General features: G+C 42.3%; 1 protein-coding gene across 1 annotated transcript; it reads right to left on the reverse strand.

The window, feature by feature from the left end:
• Nucleotides 1-6,535: 6,535 nt before the first annotated feature.
• On the reverse strand, nucleotides 6,536-18,652 carry GPR143 (G protein-coupled receptor 143). Its single transcript, XM_009949421.2, has 8 exons — nucleotides 18,409-18,652; nucleotides 16,661-16,770; nucleotides 13,589-13,683; nucleotides 12,351-12,443; nucleotides 11,763-11,872; nucleotides 10,989-11,097; nucleotides 8,293-8,410; nucleotides 6,536-6,835 (listed from the first exon to the last, which is right to left on the reverse strand). Exons 1-8 carry the CDS (start codon nucleotides 18,650-18,652, stop codon nucleotides 6,536-6,538), a joined length of 1,179 nt encoding a protein of 392 aa, XP_009947723.1.
• Between the last annotated feature and the right edge of the window lie 675 nt (nucleotides 18,653-19,327).

A 19,327-nucleotide genomic window follows, 5' to 3' on the forward strand; every position in this document is an offset into this window, starting at 1 on the left:
ACTGGTTGAGGTGGGAAGGGACGTGTGGAGGTCACCCAGTCCAACCCCCTGCTCCGTCAGGGCCACCTGGAACCGGTTGCCCAGGACCGTGGTAGGGGAAATAGACATCAGGCCGAGGTGCTTCCAAGTGCTTGCCCCCTCGGGCAGGTCCTGCTAAATGGACAACTGCATTTTGGGAGCTGAATTAAGACTACAAACTGTTTTCAGAGAAGCCAACACAGTGTCACCAGGTGACAGCGGGCTCCGATCCCCCACAAAGGTGAAACTGGATTCATACCAGCGCTGTGAAAACTGAAGCTCTTCTTAACCCTCTGTTGCCTTTTAAAACAGAGCCTTCCCCTGGTCTAGCCACCAGGTTTTTAACCTGTTTAACAGAACAAAATGGAAATGTGAACTTAAACCAGCCCTGTACAGCTTTCTGTGTAAAAGCTGGACTTTTCTCACAGAAGGTTTTCCACAAAAAAAAAAGCAGGAGAAACTCCAAGCTGGGTGGAGAGCTAGCATCTGATGGGGAGAAAAGCGATCACTGAGACTCTTTCTCTACACTGCGAAATACTCTGTACTGTCCGCCAAACACTCAAGCAGCAGCAGATCCCATAATGCTTCACAGGGACTGAAATAAATTTTGGCAATCATTCTGACTGAAGGGACTCTCGCAGCTTGTGGCTAAGACTTTCTGTCTGCAAAATCCTAATCTTATCTGGAAGTCGCCCAGAATACGTCCCTCACTCATCATCGTTGGATATTTTCATTTCAGCAGGATTGCTCATTTCACCTTCGTCAGAAGCTAATTCTTTTTGGAGTGAGGAAAGGGAAAGGGAAAGTTAGGACACTGCCACTCTGAAGTATTTGTTTCCTTACCCTACATAGGTAAATCCCTGCTGGGAATTCTTTCTCATTATCCTCAGTCCATATTAACACCAATTAGCATGCTTGGTGTGAACACCCCCACAAACTGGCATTCCCATGTCCTACACATTCATGTTACTTTCACTGCGCCATGCAGCTTCTGCCTTGCACACAAACAGACTCCAGCTCAGACTCCATGAACTGGAGTTCCAGCTTCCCAGATATATTATAGCTTTTACTATATCACTAAGAGCGTGATAATCATTTGGGCACAAGGAGACCCCACTGTAACATAGCTAACTAACAGACAGATACCTTTTCCTAGTAGTTCTTTAACACAGTGTTGCATTTTTCACCTCTCATTCTGCTTGTAAAAGTTAGTTGAAAGGAAAAAATTGAGATAAATGTAAGCTCAGTCTTGTAGAAGCAAATACAGCTAACAACATATTAGAGTCAAGTCTATGTCATTATAAGTGATCGCATTAACTAATGCTCCAATAAATACAATTGGCCTGAACCTGCCTTATCCCATGCAAACTTGTTAAAATACACATGATGTATGAAGCACTGAAGGAGCCCATCAAAGTTCCATCTTGTTATCAGCTAACCACTTCACAAAATAATCACTCCCACCAAATGCAGAGAAGCCTGAACTAATTTCCAGGGCTCTAAAAACCCCTTAATCCTGAAGACATTCAAATTGAGATTTAGAGCTGAGCTTTCTACCTCTGAGACATAAGTGTTTCTGTATTCATTAGAAACATGGGCTTTTCTACGTGTGGATGCCACCTTCGGGTCTCCCCGGTGTTGCCGTTGTGTTGCATTTGACCCAACTCACACAGGCCCTTGGCTGCGGTGGGCTGCAGCAAGGTCACTCATCCCTTCAGCCTTTCAACCCTCGCTCTAATGATACCAACAACAGCAAAACGTCTTCTCAGGGCTTTCAATGACACAGCACACACAAAAACACACCCTGCACCTGCTGGTCCGTTCTGTAGATTGAGCCGCGCAAGTGCAGAGCCCAGCAGGTCCTCGCTGTACCACACATTTAAACATACTGAGCAGGGCCAAGGGTAGGCCGGCTGGTAATGCACTCTAAAGCTGTCAAAGATCATGGGATGGCTACAGTGGTTCTCCTTCTGCGTATGATGGTCTGATTTCTTTTCTAGGGAGCTTTCAATCTTGTATAGCATGAGCACACAGAAGCTGGAGAGAGCTAGAAAGACACCCGTTCTTAGCCGCCTGGAAGAAAGTGCTTTAGTTCACTTTGGGGGTTTGTTTCGGGTGTAAACTCAAATGCTACCACCACCCAGCGAATTTTCTCAGCCTTTTGAAAACCCTACCTACAAATCCCCTAATGAGTTTAGCTCTCTGAACGTTTAAGAATTTGCTTAGAGAGGTGTGGTGGGAGACCCACACAGCTCGCAGCGTATCCCAGGGAATACAAATGGCCCGAGAAAACAGATTCAAATGCCTCCCTGTATTTGATTGTGCTCCCTAGTTTTCTCTTGTAAGACTGCATCTTCTTCAGCTGCCCACTTCACTGTCCACACAGATGCATGCCTGCTCCTTAAAGGATGAGTGACCCAGACATCAGCTGACCTGTCTCAGAATTACATGAGCTACCATGTAGTTTAGTGATTTCCATCTGGGATTACTGTAAACTTGAGGAATCTGTGAAAATTAAGAAAATTTTAGAAGACTGGATAAAATTTCATTATGAATACACAACGACAACTTCTGAGTTACAAGTCAAGTCCTGTTGTACAGGGGATGGGGTGGGAGAATCACATTTAGCATTTCACATTCTAGCTTTCTCCGTGTATTTGGTCTACAAGACCAGAGGAAGAGCTTAACAAGAGGTGTCATTAGGATTTTGGTATTCAGGCATACGGTGGATCTCATAAATGCAGAGCTTTGGTATGCAAGAAGTCTGCCTATTCAAGTAGTTTATTATTTTAGTAGTGCTCGTATTTCACCTTTGCAATTAGCCTGAACATCTGGCCAAATAAAATAGTAATTAAATGTGTGAGACTGGAAGGTCAAATACAGTTCCATACATCCTCTTCCACCAACAGAGAGCAGCTAGGAGTGTTTAAGAAAGTATTATAGGATATGAGAAGACATTTCTCCTGGAAGATTTCATTTTATCTTTGGGGGCTTCAAAATAAGTTTTGGTGAATACAGAGAACACTTACTGTGTATGGTTGGATTCGATAAGCTGGCTGGGAGGCGAGGAGGGTGTTAAACAGAGGCAATTCCTCTGCACTGCCCTGTATGCGTAGATATCCTTTTCATGACATTCCACTACAGCAACTTATTTCAGTGCATGCATCCAACTGCTTTTTTAAATTTACATTTTTCTTCCCTTTGATAAATTCAGAAGGGGGTTGTTGTGCTCTAATACGCCCGAAATAAAAGAAGCTATAATTGACAATTGCTGTGCTCTCAAAACAGCCCTTTAGCCTCTCATATTTTATTCAACAATATCTGATCCTGTTCCCTATTTTCTTCTCTGAGTCACACCTTGCTATTCCAGAGGAACAGCTGCATTCCTGCTCATGAACCCAAGAGCCGTGTGACTGTGGAAGAGAGCCACTCCCACAGACAGCGTAAGATGAAGACCACAGGCTCTGACTGCATCTACGGACTTCAGTATTCACAAGGTGTCTCCCTTGTTAACCCAAGCCACGTCTGAAACACGCCTTAGGAAACAAATACTCAGGCCAGAGGCAAGCACTTCCCACATTCACCAGAGCGGCCTGCCAACACGCTCCTAAAAATAAGCGTTTTTGAAGCGATCATAGGCTGGAAATCCAGATGCCAGAATTAACACACTATGACGACTATGAAGATACAAATGGTCATCAAAGTGAAAACTAGGATGTTTTTCTATGTGCTGATAAGCACAAGGTTCCTCAGAGTGGACGGCACACATAAGGCAGAGTTTAGGTCGTTGTTAACAGCTATACTGTCCAGGACATGGTGTCTGTAGCGTGCCCTTGCTGACCCTTGGAGCGCACACTTAGTCTCCCCCAAAACGAAGCCAGCTGCGGCAGCCCGAGGCTGCCCCGTGACGTGCACGCAGCAAGCACAGGCAGCGGGGGCAATCAGGAGATGCACCTCAAAAGCACACTGCTGGTGGGAAGAGATGGACATCCCCTGCAACACTTGGAGAAGGCAACGCTTCGCCTGAATTGTTGAGCGGTGAGGCAAGGACAAGGTCTGTGCGGGGTGAAATCAAATGTGGTCGTGGTTACACATGAGCAGAACCAATTATCACCCCGTTTTCAAGCCGTGGAGGAATGCCTTGTGTGCATGCACCAGAGACTGGGCATAGCAGGTAAGGAAACTCTCCTCACACTTACTTATTTTATAAGTTAAAGTCAGTTTGCTCTGCAATGCCCCAAATCACTTTCTCAGTGCATCAGAATTCGGTTAGTTGTCTTTCTTAAGCTCTCAGATGAGTCCTAAATTTTCCTGATGACATCCCAATAGATGACTAACCTATAGACACACAACACACAGCCCAAGGACAACCTTGAAGGAACAAGAAAAGGAAGGGATCAAAGCACAGCCCTTGCAGGAGGCTGTGCCGGCGCAGGGGTGCTCCAGGGCCAGCAGCGCCCCGGCAGCTGGCAGTGCTCAGGGGCTGCTCATGGGTTCGGGGGGCTGGGGGCACCCCATCTGCCCCGGAGCAGCAAAAGGAAGGAAGGTTTAATTGTTGGGTCCTCTTGCAGGCCCTCTTGCTACAGTCTGTCACCTCCCAAGTGCTTTCGTGCCACACGATTATTCCTGTGAAGCCAGAGCCTGTTTATTTGGTTTTAGGGTTTTGCAGCTTGGCCCACACCCTGCCATCTGAAAAGGTTCACTAACAATTCTGCCTCCGCCTTTTTCCTGCTCTTTTGAACCTAATTGTGATGAGTATTGCACCGAAAATGTGGTCTCTATTTCAAAAGGATCGACATAATCTGCTCCCAAGTGCCTGTGCTTTCTCTTCATACTTAGCTAGGAAACAAATGACTATGATGAAAGGGAAGGATCTGGTGATCTGCCAGTATTTCTGACAACCAGAACAGCAATATGAAACCATATAACCACAAAGGTTTCTACAGGGGACAATGTAAAAGATTTGCTACAAACCAATGACAGATCTGTAAGGATCTTGCTAAAGAATTATCCAATCATTGTTTAACACTTTTGTATCAAATGTTTAGTTCAAGAAGGCAGTTTATTTAAAATAGCAAGTCAATGTTTTTCTGTATAATTTCTGCTGATCCTGCATCTCTAACCACCCTGGGAATCCTCTGAGTAACACAGCAGCTTAAGCTTCATGTTATCGTTGCACTAACCTTTCAGCTGTCCTTAACAACATGTTTATTTTTTTACAATAGCTGGGACTGAACTGCATTGGAAGAGAAAGGTGTGGACAGCCGGTGAAGTTCAGTGAAAGTGGATGTGAACAGGGCTTTTAAAAAATAGGTTTTGTTTTACACCCGGCCCCGGCCACATGCTGAAGGAAGGGAGGGAGGTTACCTGGGCTCAAGGAGCTTCCATCATGCCATCAGTCAAACTGTATTGTAAACAGCTTCCAGCTGTTTACTTAAATCAGACTTAAATCATACTACTTCTACTTTTGATATGAAGTTAAAAGCCTGGAGAAGACACGGTCATCATTTTTTTCTTAACTGTCAACCAGTCTGGGGAATTGTTTGGATGTAGGCACTCGGGGCACTGCACCAAAAGAGGTAGGTATCTGAGAAGATAAGGAGAATGGATTTAATATCTCTTCGTTCAGCAGATGACGACATAAACCAGAGCAAACCTCAGAGAAAGGGCTATTGATTCTACTTACTCTGTTTTTTGATGAGCACTCAGATCATCTAGGTGTTTTTTGCAAGTATTATCTCTTAATGCACCTGCCCCTAACAGTCATAACGCTGTTAGATAAGTACATAGAGACTCAAACTGAATCCATACTAAAAAATAGTTTGAAGGGTTATTTTTGCTTGAACCAGGAGTGAATTGGAACCATTAGTCTGAACTGTTTATGGAGCCTAAGCTGGGCTTGATTTTTTTTTTTAAGAAAGCCTTTCAGCTTCCTAGATAAAACCAAACTGAAAATGCATATAAACAAGCTAAAAGCAAGATTCTACACAAACAGGAAATATTTGTACTTATGTCAAAGTTTGCTGTCACTAACGTCTTACCAGAGTGCCAAGGCTGGAAATGACGTTTCAGAAATCCCAGAGCTGTAATTTTGCATGAGAAATTTTATGCTGAGCAAAGCAAGTAAGGCAACACCTTTAAATACCCAACGTATTAATAGCCCATTTATTTAAACAAAAGACTTTCCTGCCATATGGATGTTACAAGAGCGATTAAAACAAAATGGATGAAAATTAATCATGAGTACCATAGATCTTTGTAGAGATATACTCCTGCTGAAAGAGGATCAGGTCTTTACACCTGTTAACACACCTCCTATAAGGCAAATGAAGACATAAACCATAACATCTCCGCATCTCACGCAATCTCTCTCCCCCCTCCCCCTCCAAGTTATAGGAAATGACGTCAAGCCATTGGGCACAAACCTAATTCCAGAGTATGCAACGGTTCACACAGTGATGTGCTTTTATGAGTCTTGACAACATGAGAAGTGGGGTCCAGCTCTGCGCCTCTAAAACTACCAGCCCTGGTAGATGGGAGAGCTCCTGGTTAATCTGTCATCATTGCTAGTGTTACCTTCAGACAACATGCCTATAGCCTCATTGGACTGTTGGCTGTCAGTTGTCGATATCTTCTTTGAATCATGGATGTTGCTTTGGTAGTTCACCGGTGAGGGATAGGCGTTTTCGTCCACAGTTGATGAGGACATTGATTCCCAGGGTATTTCTCTTTTTCGCCATTTCAGGTCCACTCTGCATCCCATCCAGCCGTAGAAAGCTAACGTGAAGAGGAAGCCTTGCATAGGATTAAGAACCCCCTAGGAAGGAGAAGTGCAACAGGAGTTACACCAGCAAGGCCCCGTTTTCAACTCCAGCAAAACGCTTTGCCTGCATTAACAACTTCCCTTTCACTGACCGACTGATGTCTTTAAAATACGCTATTTGCATGGAAATAAAAATGTATGTTGTTCCCATTGCAGACACAAAAAAATCAGAGTGAAATACCACAACACGTTGTTCCAATATGCTCAGGCCATCCCAGTGAATAGTAAGCACCAAATAGTTTTCTAGCATGAATTTTAGCTGGTCAATCCCCTGGTGTGTTTTCAACTGTCCCCACAAGCTTTAGACTTTTTTATTCACAAAAACAAATATTATATTTTTCACTAGGAGCCAAGTCAAATACATGAGAGTAGACACTAGCACACACAGTCAAGTTTTTTTAAAATAGCAGAAACTGATCCATCTGGAATTGCTGCAGATTCCTGAGTCAGTGAAAATGTCCATCAAAGTGGGATGGAAAAACGGGGAGAGACACTGAAAAAGAAAATCCCAAGTGAAATCCCAAAATATTGTCTCTGTTCTCAGTGCCATGGGATACTTGGCAAGCAAATGGCTTTAGCTGTTTCCATTTTTCTCATGAGAAAATAGCCAATTATTTTTACAGCTAATTTAAAAAATAGCTCAGTTCCTAGACGTGACCTCTCGCTCTCCAGGTGAGCAAGAGCAAGGTCGCTGTCACATGGATGCGTTCACTCCTTGTCAGAGGAAGAGGTTGTATCAAATCAGTTGCATTGCTTAACCCTCAAATACAAAACTGCTCAAGGGCTTAACTACACAAAGCGTGCTCAGGTATTTAACAGCTCCAGAATAAAGTCTCTTGGAAGAGCAACCTGCAATATCACCTCTGAAAAATCCCTTGTCAAATATTCCAACAGGACAAAAGAGGGTAGGATACAATAAGAGGCCAGCATCTTACACATATTTTTTGGTGCTTTGATTTGAAGATTTTTCATGTATTTGTCCTGAAACAATTATCCACATATTGAGGTATAAGATACAATTATTCTTTACAATAAATAAAACCCTAGTTACAAATAGAGAATTACTGAAAATGAGCATTTTATTTTCAGGATTTTCAGGAATCATGAGCTAAAACTTTGTAGCTTACTTTATGGCAGAGGTTAGCAAGGTTAGACTAGAAATAGTTGTAGTGGTCTGTTCTGGATCTTAAAATAGGTAGCAATCAGTCACAGAGAGAATGCATAGTCCAGTAAATGTGAGAAAAAGCTGGCCTTTGGTATATTTTTGGCAAAGTTTATATGTGAAAAGCACTCCCAGTGGCTGCTTCTTATTTTCTCTTACTTTCTGCTTTTATTCTCTGATTTTCAGTGTTTATATCCCCAAAACCCATAAACCACCCACTACATGGGTGCTGTTCCACCAGTCTTATAAAAGTGATGTCTAAGACTAAGCAATGTCACGGCTGACCTACCATTATAATCCATGTGATCAGTGCAGCACTTCTGATGTTTTTCAGGGGCATTTCATTGATATCTGGCTGCATTTCGAGATAGAACAAAAGGCTCTCATTGATGATATTGGATGACCAGCTATTGCAGGAGTAAAGAAGAACAAGACAGTTACATATTTATATGTATGTGTATGTAAAATATTTATATTACATATATACATAAATTACCATCAGGTAATAGAAATTAGGATCACTAATAAGGAGAGTGAGATTTTTTTTAATGTTGAGTCTCAATCTGATGGGACCAGTAGGTCCCTCAGATCATGATCAAAAACGGGACATTCACCTACTAGCACAAGCCTAGACAAAGAAATCAATATAACAACAATAACAACAACAAAAGAAGCTGATCATTTGCGCTTGCTGCAGAACGGTAAATTGCAGGATAAAATTGAGATAGTAAACAGCTGTGATCCATAACGGGAACATCATGCATGCTGACTTCTTTCGCTTCTGTCTTAAAAGGATAATGCTCACAGCTAAGGAAACCAAATATATGCATACAGGTTGTAAAAGGCTGCAGAAACTCCAGCTGGAGTTAGAAATTCAGTCAGATTACAGCAGACTTTCAAACTGTCCATTAAAAAAAACCAAACTATAAAACTAAACAAATATTGACTTTAAAACCCTTGAAAATGGCATTGAATTTTTGGAATAAAGGCAATTTCTGTTTCCAAATATGATAAGCATAATCAAGCCTCATCCTGTGAAAGAAAGTGAGGGTATTCTACACTAAATAAAGGTTATAGCAAAAGGCTGTAACATCTTCTGACTTCTAAACAGCCAGACCAGCGTTTCTTTATCTTTCTACCACAGCTTCAGAACAGAAACCATCAGCATCCACGTCGTACTTTCCAAAGGGGTTTATATATGTCCTTACTGCAAGTATATTTTTATCACAGTGTAAAACTTCCTGCTCTTCCCTCTCAAATATGCAGGCATCTCTTCTACCCCATGTTGCCCCAACCTGCTGTCTTTGACTAACTCATCTCGTATTTGACTTCTGGGATGGAAGGGAATAATCCCTAAACTTCTGAGATGGGACTGCCTCAGTCTTTCCCTACAGTAACCTTCGACAAAGTTTTTACACTCTAAATCTTAGTTTTATTAGGAGAACAAAATCCAAAACTAGAGCTGTGATTAGCTTTTTTGATAGGAAAACCCAGAATGAGACAGAATGGAAACAAACAAATGTCCCCACTGTGTCCTTGGGGAAGCAGTCCTTTCTTTCATGCTTGCTCCCAGACCAGCAAGCTGGCCACTATTCCTTAGGTTGCAACGCACTTCTGTGGTGCCCCTGGGCTCTATCGTTCCACAGCCCTGGAAGCTTGGCTAAATATCTGTTCCTCATTATTTTGGCAATTTCCAGGAAGCTGTGCTGCAGGATCCTTCGCTGCTGTCTCTCACCCACTCCCCTGCTGGCTACCCCACCCTTTGCACTAGAAACCTCTCTCCCAAGCCAGGCGGACTCTGTTGTTCCCCAAGAAAAGACCACCATTTCCCTCCAGAGCACTCCAGGATACAGCACCCAGGAGGAGATAAAAAGGCATTCTTTCTCCCTGCTCAGCCTTTTAAAGCAACATAAGATGCATTAATGTACCTGTGTATAAGAAAGTCAGGTAGTTGCAGAGACTGTTAAGTTTGGCCAAGACATTTCACTACTCCAGGGCCATTTCCTCCCTCCCCCTGTGTTACTCACGTAGGTAGTAAACACGTCACAGCAGTGACTGCCTCTCGCTAGGTCATTGCACAGACCCTTGCAGAGTGGATCACCACTACTTCTGGTGCCTTTATTGCTGTGTGATAATTGCGAGAATCCAGTAAAACCCATTTAATCCAAAAGCAGGCCCTATTTCAGCTCAGTTTTGCTGTGTGCTTCCAGAACTTCCAGTTCCAGTTACCACTCCAGAATCTTTCACACTGGGTGGTGCTGCTGGAGCAGAGGCACCGGAACTTGGGGATGAGGTGTATGCCCTCCCTCCTTTCCCACTTCCCTTGTTCCCTCCTTCCTCTCCTCCCTATCTCTTTCCTGTCCTACCCCAAAGTACTATTTTCATGGAGGAAGATGGGATATTAAAAAAAAAAAAAAATTAAATTATCAGAAATTTCAGACACTATCATATGGAGATTTATTTTCTGGCACATAACTCTTCATTTCCAGTTGACATCCACGCTTTTTTCACACTCTTGGGATGTCCAGACCACGAGGCGGCTGCATTATATAATCATAGCCAGGGCCATGAAACCAATCGGAGAAGCATATTTATTGTAGGTTCTCAGTGATGTGTTTGATGACAAGAGGCTCTGAGAAACCTTGAGTACAGAAAGCTATCAGCCCACAGTGCTGTGTAGCTGCTGTTCCAGACAGCTTTAGTCTATTCCCAATCTTTTTCTTTGTTTTTTTTTTTTTGCTATTGTTACTTGGGGTTATTGTTTTCCTGTTGGTTAAACATTTTTATCATTTCCTCGCAGCCTTGTGATGCTACATGAGTGATTCAGCTACTTTGTGAACTAGTTTAGAACTCCTTCTTCCTTCGACACCTTCCCTTCCAAGCATAAAGACAAACAAATGAAGCAACCCATCAGACTCTATTCTTGTCTCCAACCCTCTCCAGCTGGGAAAAAGGCAGTTTAAAACAAAATAAGGCTCATCTTACCAAATAACAAATACCAGCATAATTTTGAAGAAGCGGATCTGGATCTCTGTCCCCAGACGTCTTTCATTCTCTGTGTAAATTCCTTGTCTCCCTTTCAGTAAGGAGGCAACTGGAAAGTATACAATTGTGTTCATTACTATATGCGTATCTTGTTAGTTATAGGCGCAAGGATTCACAAGATAGATGTCTGTAAAGACGAAACAAAAGAATGGGTGGATTTGCCTCCAGCAGCAGATCAGAAGCTGGAAGGGAACTTCAAGATCCCATCCGAGTTGTGTACAATTCCCATTTGTTTCATAATCTCAGAATCAGGAGTGACAAAATTCTGATCACATTTCATTATTTTTCAGCTCCAGGGCTGCCAAGAAGTTAAATCAACTATCAGATCTCACCAACTTTATCTTTAGACCAGAAGAAATTACATTCTAAAATCTAGGTTGGTACCAATACCACAGTAGAGTTAAGCATCCACTATACACTGCCTCAAATGTTCTAAATCAAGAGTAATTTAGTAACATAGAAACCCCTTTGCCAATCTGCAGTAGAGTTTTATAACAGCGTGACTTCAGTACGTCAACAGTGTGTCTCTAGGGCAAATTTCCCGTCAAGATGGTATCTTCATTTCAATAGGCAACGCCCTCCCAGCCTTTGCTGTATCTTTATGATTTAATGAGGAGCTATATCACATCACTGAACACACAGGCACGACTTTTTACAGTATTGTCATGTTGCTAAACAACGCATACTGATCGATGCTGGCCATTAAGAACATACCTGCTGATACTGTCCTCCTAAACAGGATTGGGTTGACCACCAGCACTAGCAGGAGTGGGGCATAGGTTGTGATGTAATGTGGGATTGCATGCTCCAAGCCATTTTCACAGCTGAGAAGAAATCATTAACAGTTTATGCATTTTTTTTTTTTCCACAGCTGACGGTTCTGGCTATTCTATGTCACCTTGAACTAAAAAAATAAAATGAATGAAACAAACAGATGCTAAACTTTCAATTCACAGACCTTCACCACAGTTCACATGGGAAAAAAATATTTTTAACATGCACTGTCTGCTCATTTTTCTCAAATTTAAAGGAACAAATACAAAGCTAAAACCAGGAGTGTGAGAACAGTGGCTCATAACAGAAGCTGTATCACAGCCCTGCAGCATGCCCTGGCATATTCCTTCAGGGCCCCCTGAAACCCAGGCAGGAATTTCTAGAATACTGACTGACTCAGTGGGACGCACTTACCAAAGATCAAAAAAAGCCCAACGTTTGTACGTCTGTCTCTAAAACTGACGGAAAGACACGCAAACAACCAGAAAGCGCGAGGATTTCACAGGCTGTTCCCAGAGCCCTGCTTACCTGGAGAGAGAGGGGTAGTAAAGCAGTGCAATTCCCTCCACGCAGAGCATCACCGCGAGGCCCCATGTCATCATGTGGTACAGCACAATCGTACTGCAGGCACCAGACAGGACAGGCATGATTAAAGACACTAAACCTTACACTTTCCATGTTGCAACATAAAAATAAAACACCTGCACCCTTTATTTCTCCCGCACACAGCAAATTAGGGGATTAAAATTTAAGAAGGGAGCCAAAGAGTTAAATAAACCACCCTTCCGTAATTTGCAGAGAATCTTATTTATCTTTAGAGTTGAATACTGCTCCCATCTTAGGGAGGTGCAGATCTGTGCATGCCAAAAGCCTTTTGCTGTTTTTTCTGACCTTACAATCAGGCCCAAATGCACATGATTTTTTTTTTTTTTGGTTAACAGGGATGGGGGAAGGAGGTAAGTCACAGTTGTTTCAAACTAGAACTACAGGACTTCACAAAATTGTTCTCCACAGGCTGAAGTTAACTCAAAAATCCCCATTTTGGTAACATCTGCCAGATGAACCATGTCTCCAGTACCTGACTGCTCAGTATCATCTGGGTACGGAGATAATTCCATGTTCAGCAGCAGCAACCAAAGGTCATTTTGTCCTTCTAACAACCAACTTAGAAACACCTCAGATTTCCTGACTGGCATTATAGCACGGTACTTTCCAAAGTGTTTAGGTTCTTTCGTTGCAGGCATTGCGGAAAAATGTATAGTAAATACATATCATTTTTCTTAAAAACTTTACAAATGTGATCAGAAGCTTAATAATGACAATACCATGAAGTGAGTAAAATAGAAAAACTGAGGAAAAAAAAAAAATGGAGAATGATCTATATGAAATTCAGCACTTCCCCCTTCTTTATTTTCAGGATAACACTTTTTTTTTTGCCACAAGAATCTATTTCAAGTATGGAGTAGGGACAGAAATAGTATCTCACTGCAATAAAGTTTATACAGCCTGATCTGCTCCCTATTCTTCCACAGGCTAAATGAATTCAGTTACATTTTAGTTCCAACCGGGCATCAACAAACCAACACCTGAGTGTTGCCCCAGCAGTTTTAGCACTAAGCACACCACTCATCCCTATCATTACCTGGTAACCGTATGAAGATCAGATGTTTGCACAAGCTTCACTTATGCACTTAGATAGCTGCAGACAGACATGGACATACAGTGTTGGAAGGAAAACAATACATTCAGAGCTTTAACTCTGGTACCTCAGTCCAGCTGATCTTCTTACCACCAAGTAAGAATCAACAGCATAGCAAAACAACCACCAGAAGCCAGCACTATACAACAGCTGAATCCACATCTGCAGGGAAAAAAAATGCCAAATGTCACAGCTGCTTCTCAAGTACCACTGGGGACAGGGGAGGGACTCGAAGCTTTAGCCTGGTGATTTGTTCTTTACATCTGCGTATTTTCCAGCTGAGATTATGAAGTACGAAATCTTACTCAAAATCACAGGAACAGCGTTGCTGTAGCCAATGGGTCAAGTCATGGGTAAATTGAACAGCATTTGCTTTCCCAGCTTACTCTGTTGCTTAGAAAACTTGTTATTTACTTCTCCTGTCCTAAACCTCAATGTCACGAGTGAAGCCCAGAGAACTTTATTGTAAGGATGTTTTAATTTAGGTTAAAACTTTAGCAGGTTCTCAGTAGCTGAGGCATGAAAATATGACTGAGGTCAGTCACCACCACAGTGTGCCTATGCATCGTGGGTTCTGCACACGACGAGCATTTTCTCCATGCACAAGAACCCGATTCAGCAAATGGTTATTAAGAAAAAAAAGGCTATTAACAAAAATATCACTCATGCTCTGGAAAAATTATCCATTCTGAACTCCCTTACTGATTTCTTCAACGAAAATACAAAGGAAACAGGTCCAAGTTAAGTTAAATTCCACAGTGTTCATGAGCGGATCCTATGCATTTTTTCCCATGAGTCTATATGAGATAAGTGACCTTTCTTTGCCGCTGTTTATAAATTCCACATTTCTTCCCCATAGGAGCTGGCTCTTTGTAATAGTCTGGAACTATTTCAATATTCAGATTACCTTCCCTCCAAGCCCTGTTCCTGTTCTTATCTGAATATCCTTTATCATGGCTCCATAGTAGCATCATTTTACAGCTGGAAACCAACATACTTGTTACTGAGCCAAACATCAGTGAACAGAGATCTACCATTCCTTCCTCCACAAAGCAAATCAAGCTGGGAAATACTTTCTTTCACCATGGGTGTAGAACCTACCTCTAGTTATTTGCAGCACAAATTATTCAGTACTAATTCAAACACCATGACATTTTCCTAGTGCACAAAAGGCAGAAAATAAAATCCTAGTCTTTCTTCTAATGCACTTTATCCATAGCAGTCAGCATGTAACTTCATCTGCACTTCCACATACTTGCTGCCATTGAAAAATACACGTTTACTATACATACACACACACACATACATACAAAAATAAACTGCAGGGTCTCTCCACTCAGAAAACCCAACATAGACAAGACTGTCTCCAACAATAATATAAATCAGATGTACTTAAAACCAAAATCTTTATAAGTTATCTCACTTTTTAGCAAAATGACACATCTTGCTACAGTGCCTGAGAGGGGTAGTTCTCTGCAAACCAGAGGGTGTTATTCAAAGCAGATTCCTAAAGGCCTCACTATTTGGAGTTTGTATTGGCTTGTGGTTAACTGAAATAAAACAATAGTACTCAAAGAAAAATAAAATAGAATCAGAAACATTTTATTAACTCACACAATAATGTGTTAGGGGAAGTGAGTGGAAGGAGGGTTATTTTTCATTTCAATGCAATTAAGTCTAAAGTTAACAAGTGACTCAAATTACAGCACATTGCTGGAGCTCAAGAAAGGAAAAATAAAAATTGTGGTAGACCACTATGCTGCTCACCATCTAACCTGAAATCCAAACAAACAATCTGCACACAGTATCTTTGTCACTGTTTAAAAATACGATTTTTTGTGTTAGGGGCCAGAAAGTGAAATTTAAGACATAAGGAAACATGGTTTGTGAATAGGACATTCTTGCTTCAAGATATTGATGTCTCTTCCTCAAAGAAAAAAAATCAACATTTTCATCTAATAAGCAAAACTTGAACATGTATGACGTAATTGAGAATCGATAGATGCATATAGCTGATACTTGCTTCTATGGCACAACACTATCATGTCTGAAATCACCATTTGTATAGTCATATAAGGTACGGCATCAGTTTGGCACATGCTGTTTTATTTAAAAATTACTGTAGCCAAACAAATTTGTTTACACGCAGCATATCCTCTTCTACATTGTAAAATTTGAATTGTAAAGCTAAATACTGTTATTGCTCATGCATGAATTCATCAGGCACCCTACATTCCTATTGAATTTGGGTAAAATGATGATCTGTCTTATTTGACATTCTCCATGTTTAGGTCAAAAACATGACCTATTTTCTTGTACAGTAAACTCAAACTATACGTCTCAATACTGTGACTGTAATATTTGAAACTGAGTTGTAATCTGCAGTTTTGGAATGCATTTACATTTTCTTCTTCTTGCGTTTTAATCCAGAAGATACTTAATTAGACTTGGCCAGATGCAGTCACTGAATGCCCATATAAACAGCAATCTGAGCTGTAGTCCTACATGGCAGGGTCAGACCTTCTGCCAGCAGCTTTGCATCTTTGGGCATAGTCATCCTGCAGTCCCTCTGTCTAAAATACACACTCTCATGCCACAAAGGCAAATTTGAGATACCCGAGTTGCTGGTTTCAGTCAGACCCCACTGCCACCGCGCAGGCTGTAACTTCCGCTGGAGAAGGTGGGCAGATACCCTCGTGCTACAGGTGTGACAGAGCCAGCGGGGCATTAGCGATGCTGTGCCAGCACAAAGCAAACCAGTGGTTTCACAGCCCATGCGGGAATATCTATACTCTTATGCCTCCACATCCCTGACTCCGGTACAGGTGTGCCTTCCGCTACCCCAGCACTCCTGCAACGAGTGGGTACTACAAAACTCTTGGAACCAGCCCGCCCCACGCTGCCCTGCGTCCTCATCTGCACCGTGAAGCATTTAGCACCCTGCCTGCCCTGATCCAGGCTTTCGGAGGGAGGCATGAACGCACTTGCAGGGGTGTGGCAGAGGCTGAAAACATCAGATCCAGGCTCTAACTCACAGCCAAATTTCCTTTTGGACACAGTGGGTTTGCCTTTCAGACTTCCCACGCGCAGGGACTGTCAACCAGGAGCAGGAGGAAGGGGCAACGATCTCTGTACCTACCGCGCTCCCCACGCAGAAAGCGGAAGGCCACATGTCCGTCCTGTTCACCACCGAAATGTTAGCTATGAAGCCTGGGAAGCCTAGCCATACGCTTGACCTGAAGATAATACCTAAAGAAAACAACATATTAATGCTTTGAATCTGCTGGAGTGATTTGAGTCACATGCTTCTCCCCAGCCACATAGTTCACATCGCAGCCCAGATTTTGTGCGTCCGCAGGAAGGCTATGGCTGCAGAGGAGAACAGCAGGAACAACTGCGCTATTTAAACATCGGTCTAAGTGCTCATGGAAAGTAGCCCCAAGAGTCTGAAGCTGCTGGGACTTGAAATGTTATGTAGATTAAAATCTCACTTACTCACAGATACTGTCACACGCTTCCCTAAAATAAAATAAGTAGCATTTAACAGATTGACATAAACCAGTAACTAACTATTTTACCAGCATATATTCATGTGCTAATGTTCATTTCTCTATAATCCCTCATTGCAGAAAAAAGTTATTTCCCACTTTTCACTGTCTTCATTTTTACGAGCAGCTCTTTTCCTCTGTGTCACAGGACTGAACAAAGCAGGCCTTGGGAATTAGGTGTGAACAACACCCATGTTTTTAAATGAACTTACGGTTTGTTAGTTAGATTTGCTGGGTTTGCTTGAAATAGGCATTATAGCATCAACAAATAGCAGAATAAAGCCACGTTTCCCACCAAAGGACTGTTTCTCACTCACCAAAGTAAGTCTAACTCAAAGACAGTGATGGATAAATAGTTTTGAGTTTGATAGGGAAAGAGAAACGGAGAAAAATAACTTTATCTACTGCTGGCCTCATCTGACTGAAAGGATGTTTCTCCATATCTCTGTTTCTTTATTTCACCCTACATCATTTGTTTTAATATCGGTACTCATTGTGCACCATGAGAGAACCTGGCTAAGTATGAAAGGGGAAAGATCTGAAATCCTAGTCCCTCCCCAGGCAGCGAGAGAGACTTACAAAACAGCGCTACTTCTGTTACCTAATGAGGGAAAAAATGTTATTGTAGAAACAAACTCATCCTGTATTTTCACGTGTTGTGGTAATTTATACCTAATTTGGCAGCAAATCCCATAGACTGACAGGAGAGATTTTAGACACATTAGTTTCATTTTGACTCATGAGGTTTTTGTTTTACTCTCTGTTGTTTTATTCCTCCAGCCTATCAGCCAGGGGCCGGGCAGCAGGTTGTCCTTGATAAGGGAGCTTCGCTCACATTTCAAAAGCCTGTGTCCAGCATGATCTGTGTACAGCTGTGATTCAAACTCATTTGCTGTCGATGTGATGTGCGCAGAGAAGAGGCTGTCACATGAACAAGATGGAAAACTTGGTCTGAGAGGATTTAAAGATACATAGGAAGTACTTTTCAAATGTAGTCCTAAATCAGCTTTAGTTTTAAATGTGCTGCCTCACCTCCACTTTTATGCCTTACTCTGAGAACCAGCCACTGTTCTGGATTTTAATTTGTTTTAAAGCAGAGATTTTGGTGTAGATTTATCAAGAGCTTTTAATTCTAAAATATAACTATTAAATGAGACCTTTCTCCCCCAAAGGCCCATCATTTCCCAATCTCACTTAGTCCAAATCTTCCTGTGAATACATACAGCAAGTTTCCTTCAGAAATCTCTGTTGTCCACTCAGCAGCTTCATTTAGCTACGGCACCTCAGAGCAACAAGAGCCTGCTCCAGGAAAGGTGAGGGACAGCAAGCTGGCGCTTACCTAAGCCACCAAGGATGTCACAGATGGAGATAAGGAGAAGGATGGTGGAAGAGGAGGAGGCTTTGGGCATCTTCCGCGGGCTCTGTCCCTTCTTCGGCAGGAGCTGCAGGATGGTCAGTAGCAGACTGACGGAGGCGCTGCCAATGCAAACTCCGCAGAAGACTTCAGGCTGGAAGTTCATCACTAGCTGTGTAGCTGCATCCCGGTTCGGGCAGCAGTAGGTTTCTAACCTGGGAGAAGCCATGAAGCATCCAGCTGGTGGAGGGGCCCCAACGAGCAGGAGAAAATGCTGTTGCTTCCCCAAGGTAGCGTTCACTTTTTCTTCACCCTCCCCATCAGTCCTCGGTGGTGAGAATCACGCGATTGATGGATCATGTGCTGCTGCTAGAAGTAAATCCCCTAGAGCTGCCTTTCTCAGCCTCTCCTAGCAGGCAGATCAGATTCAAACAAGAAAACACAGTGTAATCTGAAACATGCCCCATGCTTGCTCAGAGCCATTGGCAACAGTTCACTCACATATTTCTGCTTGCACAGTATGTGATGCAGGAAGACTTAAACTCATCAGAGCACTGAAGATGGTTTAAAATAAGTAAGGATGCAGATACCAAGGCAGAAGCATCACATTTTAATTGTGTTTCTCTTTAGCCGCATCCCACACAGCACCCTTTAATTACTGCAAATTAATTAAAAAGATGAGTCCAGACACAAAGCAGCCCCAGCCTTTAAAGGGAGGAGCAGGGCTATAAATCCACACCCTAACCCAGTCTCAATTTTAGTGATCTAACCCACCCATCTCTGTAATTAAAATTAGAAACATGATATCCTATCACTGTAGAAAGAGATTACATTTAAGAAGACAATATTAACCTCACCCTATTTAAACTGCAAGCACAAAGTCTTTTCTTTAGTCTGTACTGTC

The sequence above is a fragment of the Leptosomus discolor genome, chromosome 1 (assembly GCF_034619465.1).
Source record: "Leptosomus discolor isolate bLepDis1 chromosome 1, bLepDis1.hap2, whole genome shotgun sequence".
In the NCBI taxonomy this organism is placed as follows: Eukaryota; Metazoa; Chordata; class Aves; order Leptosomiformes; family Leptosomidae; genus Leptosomus; species Leptosomus discolor.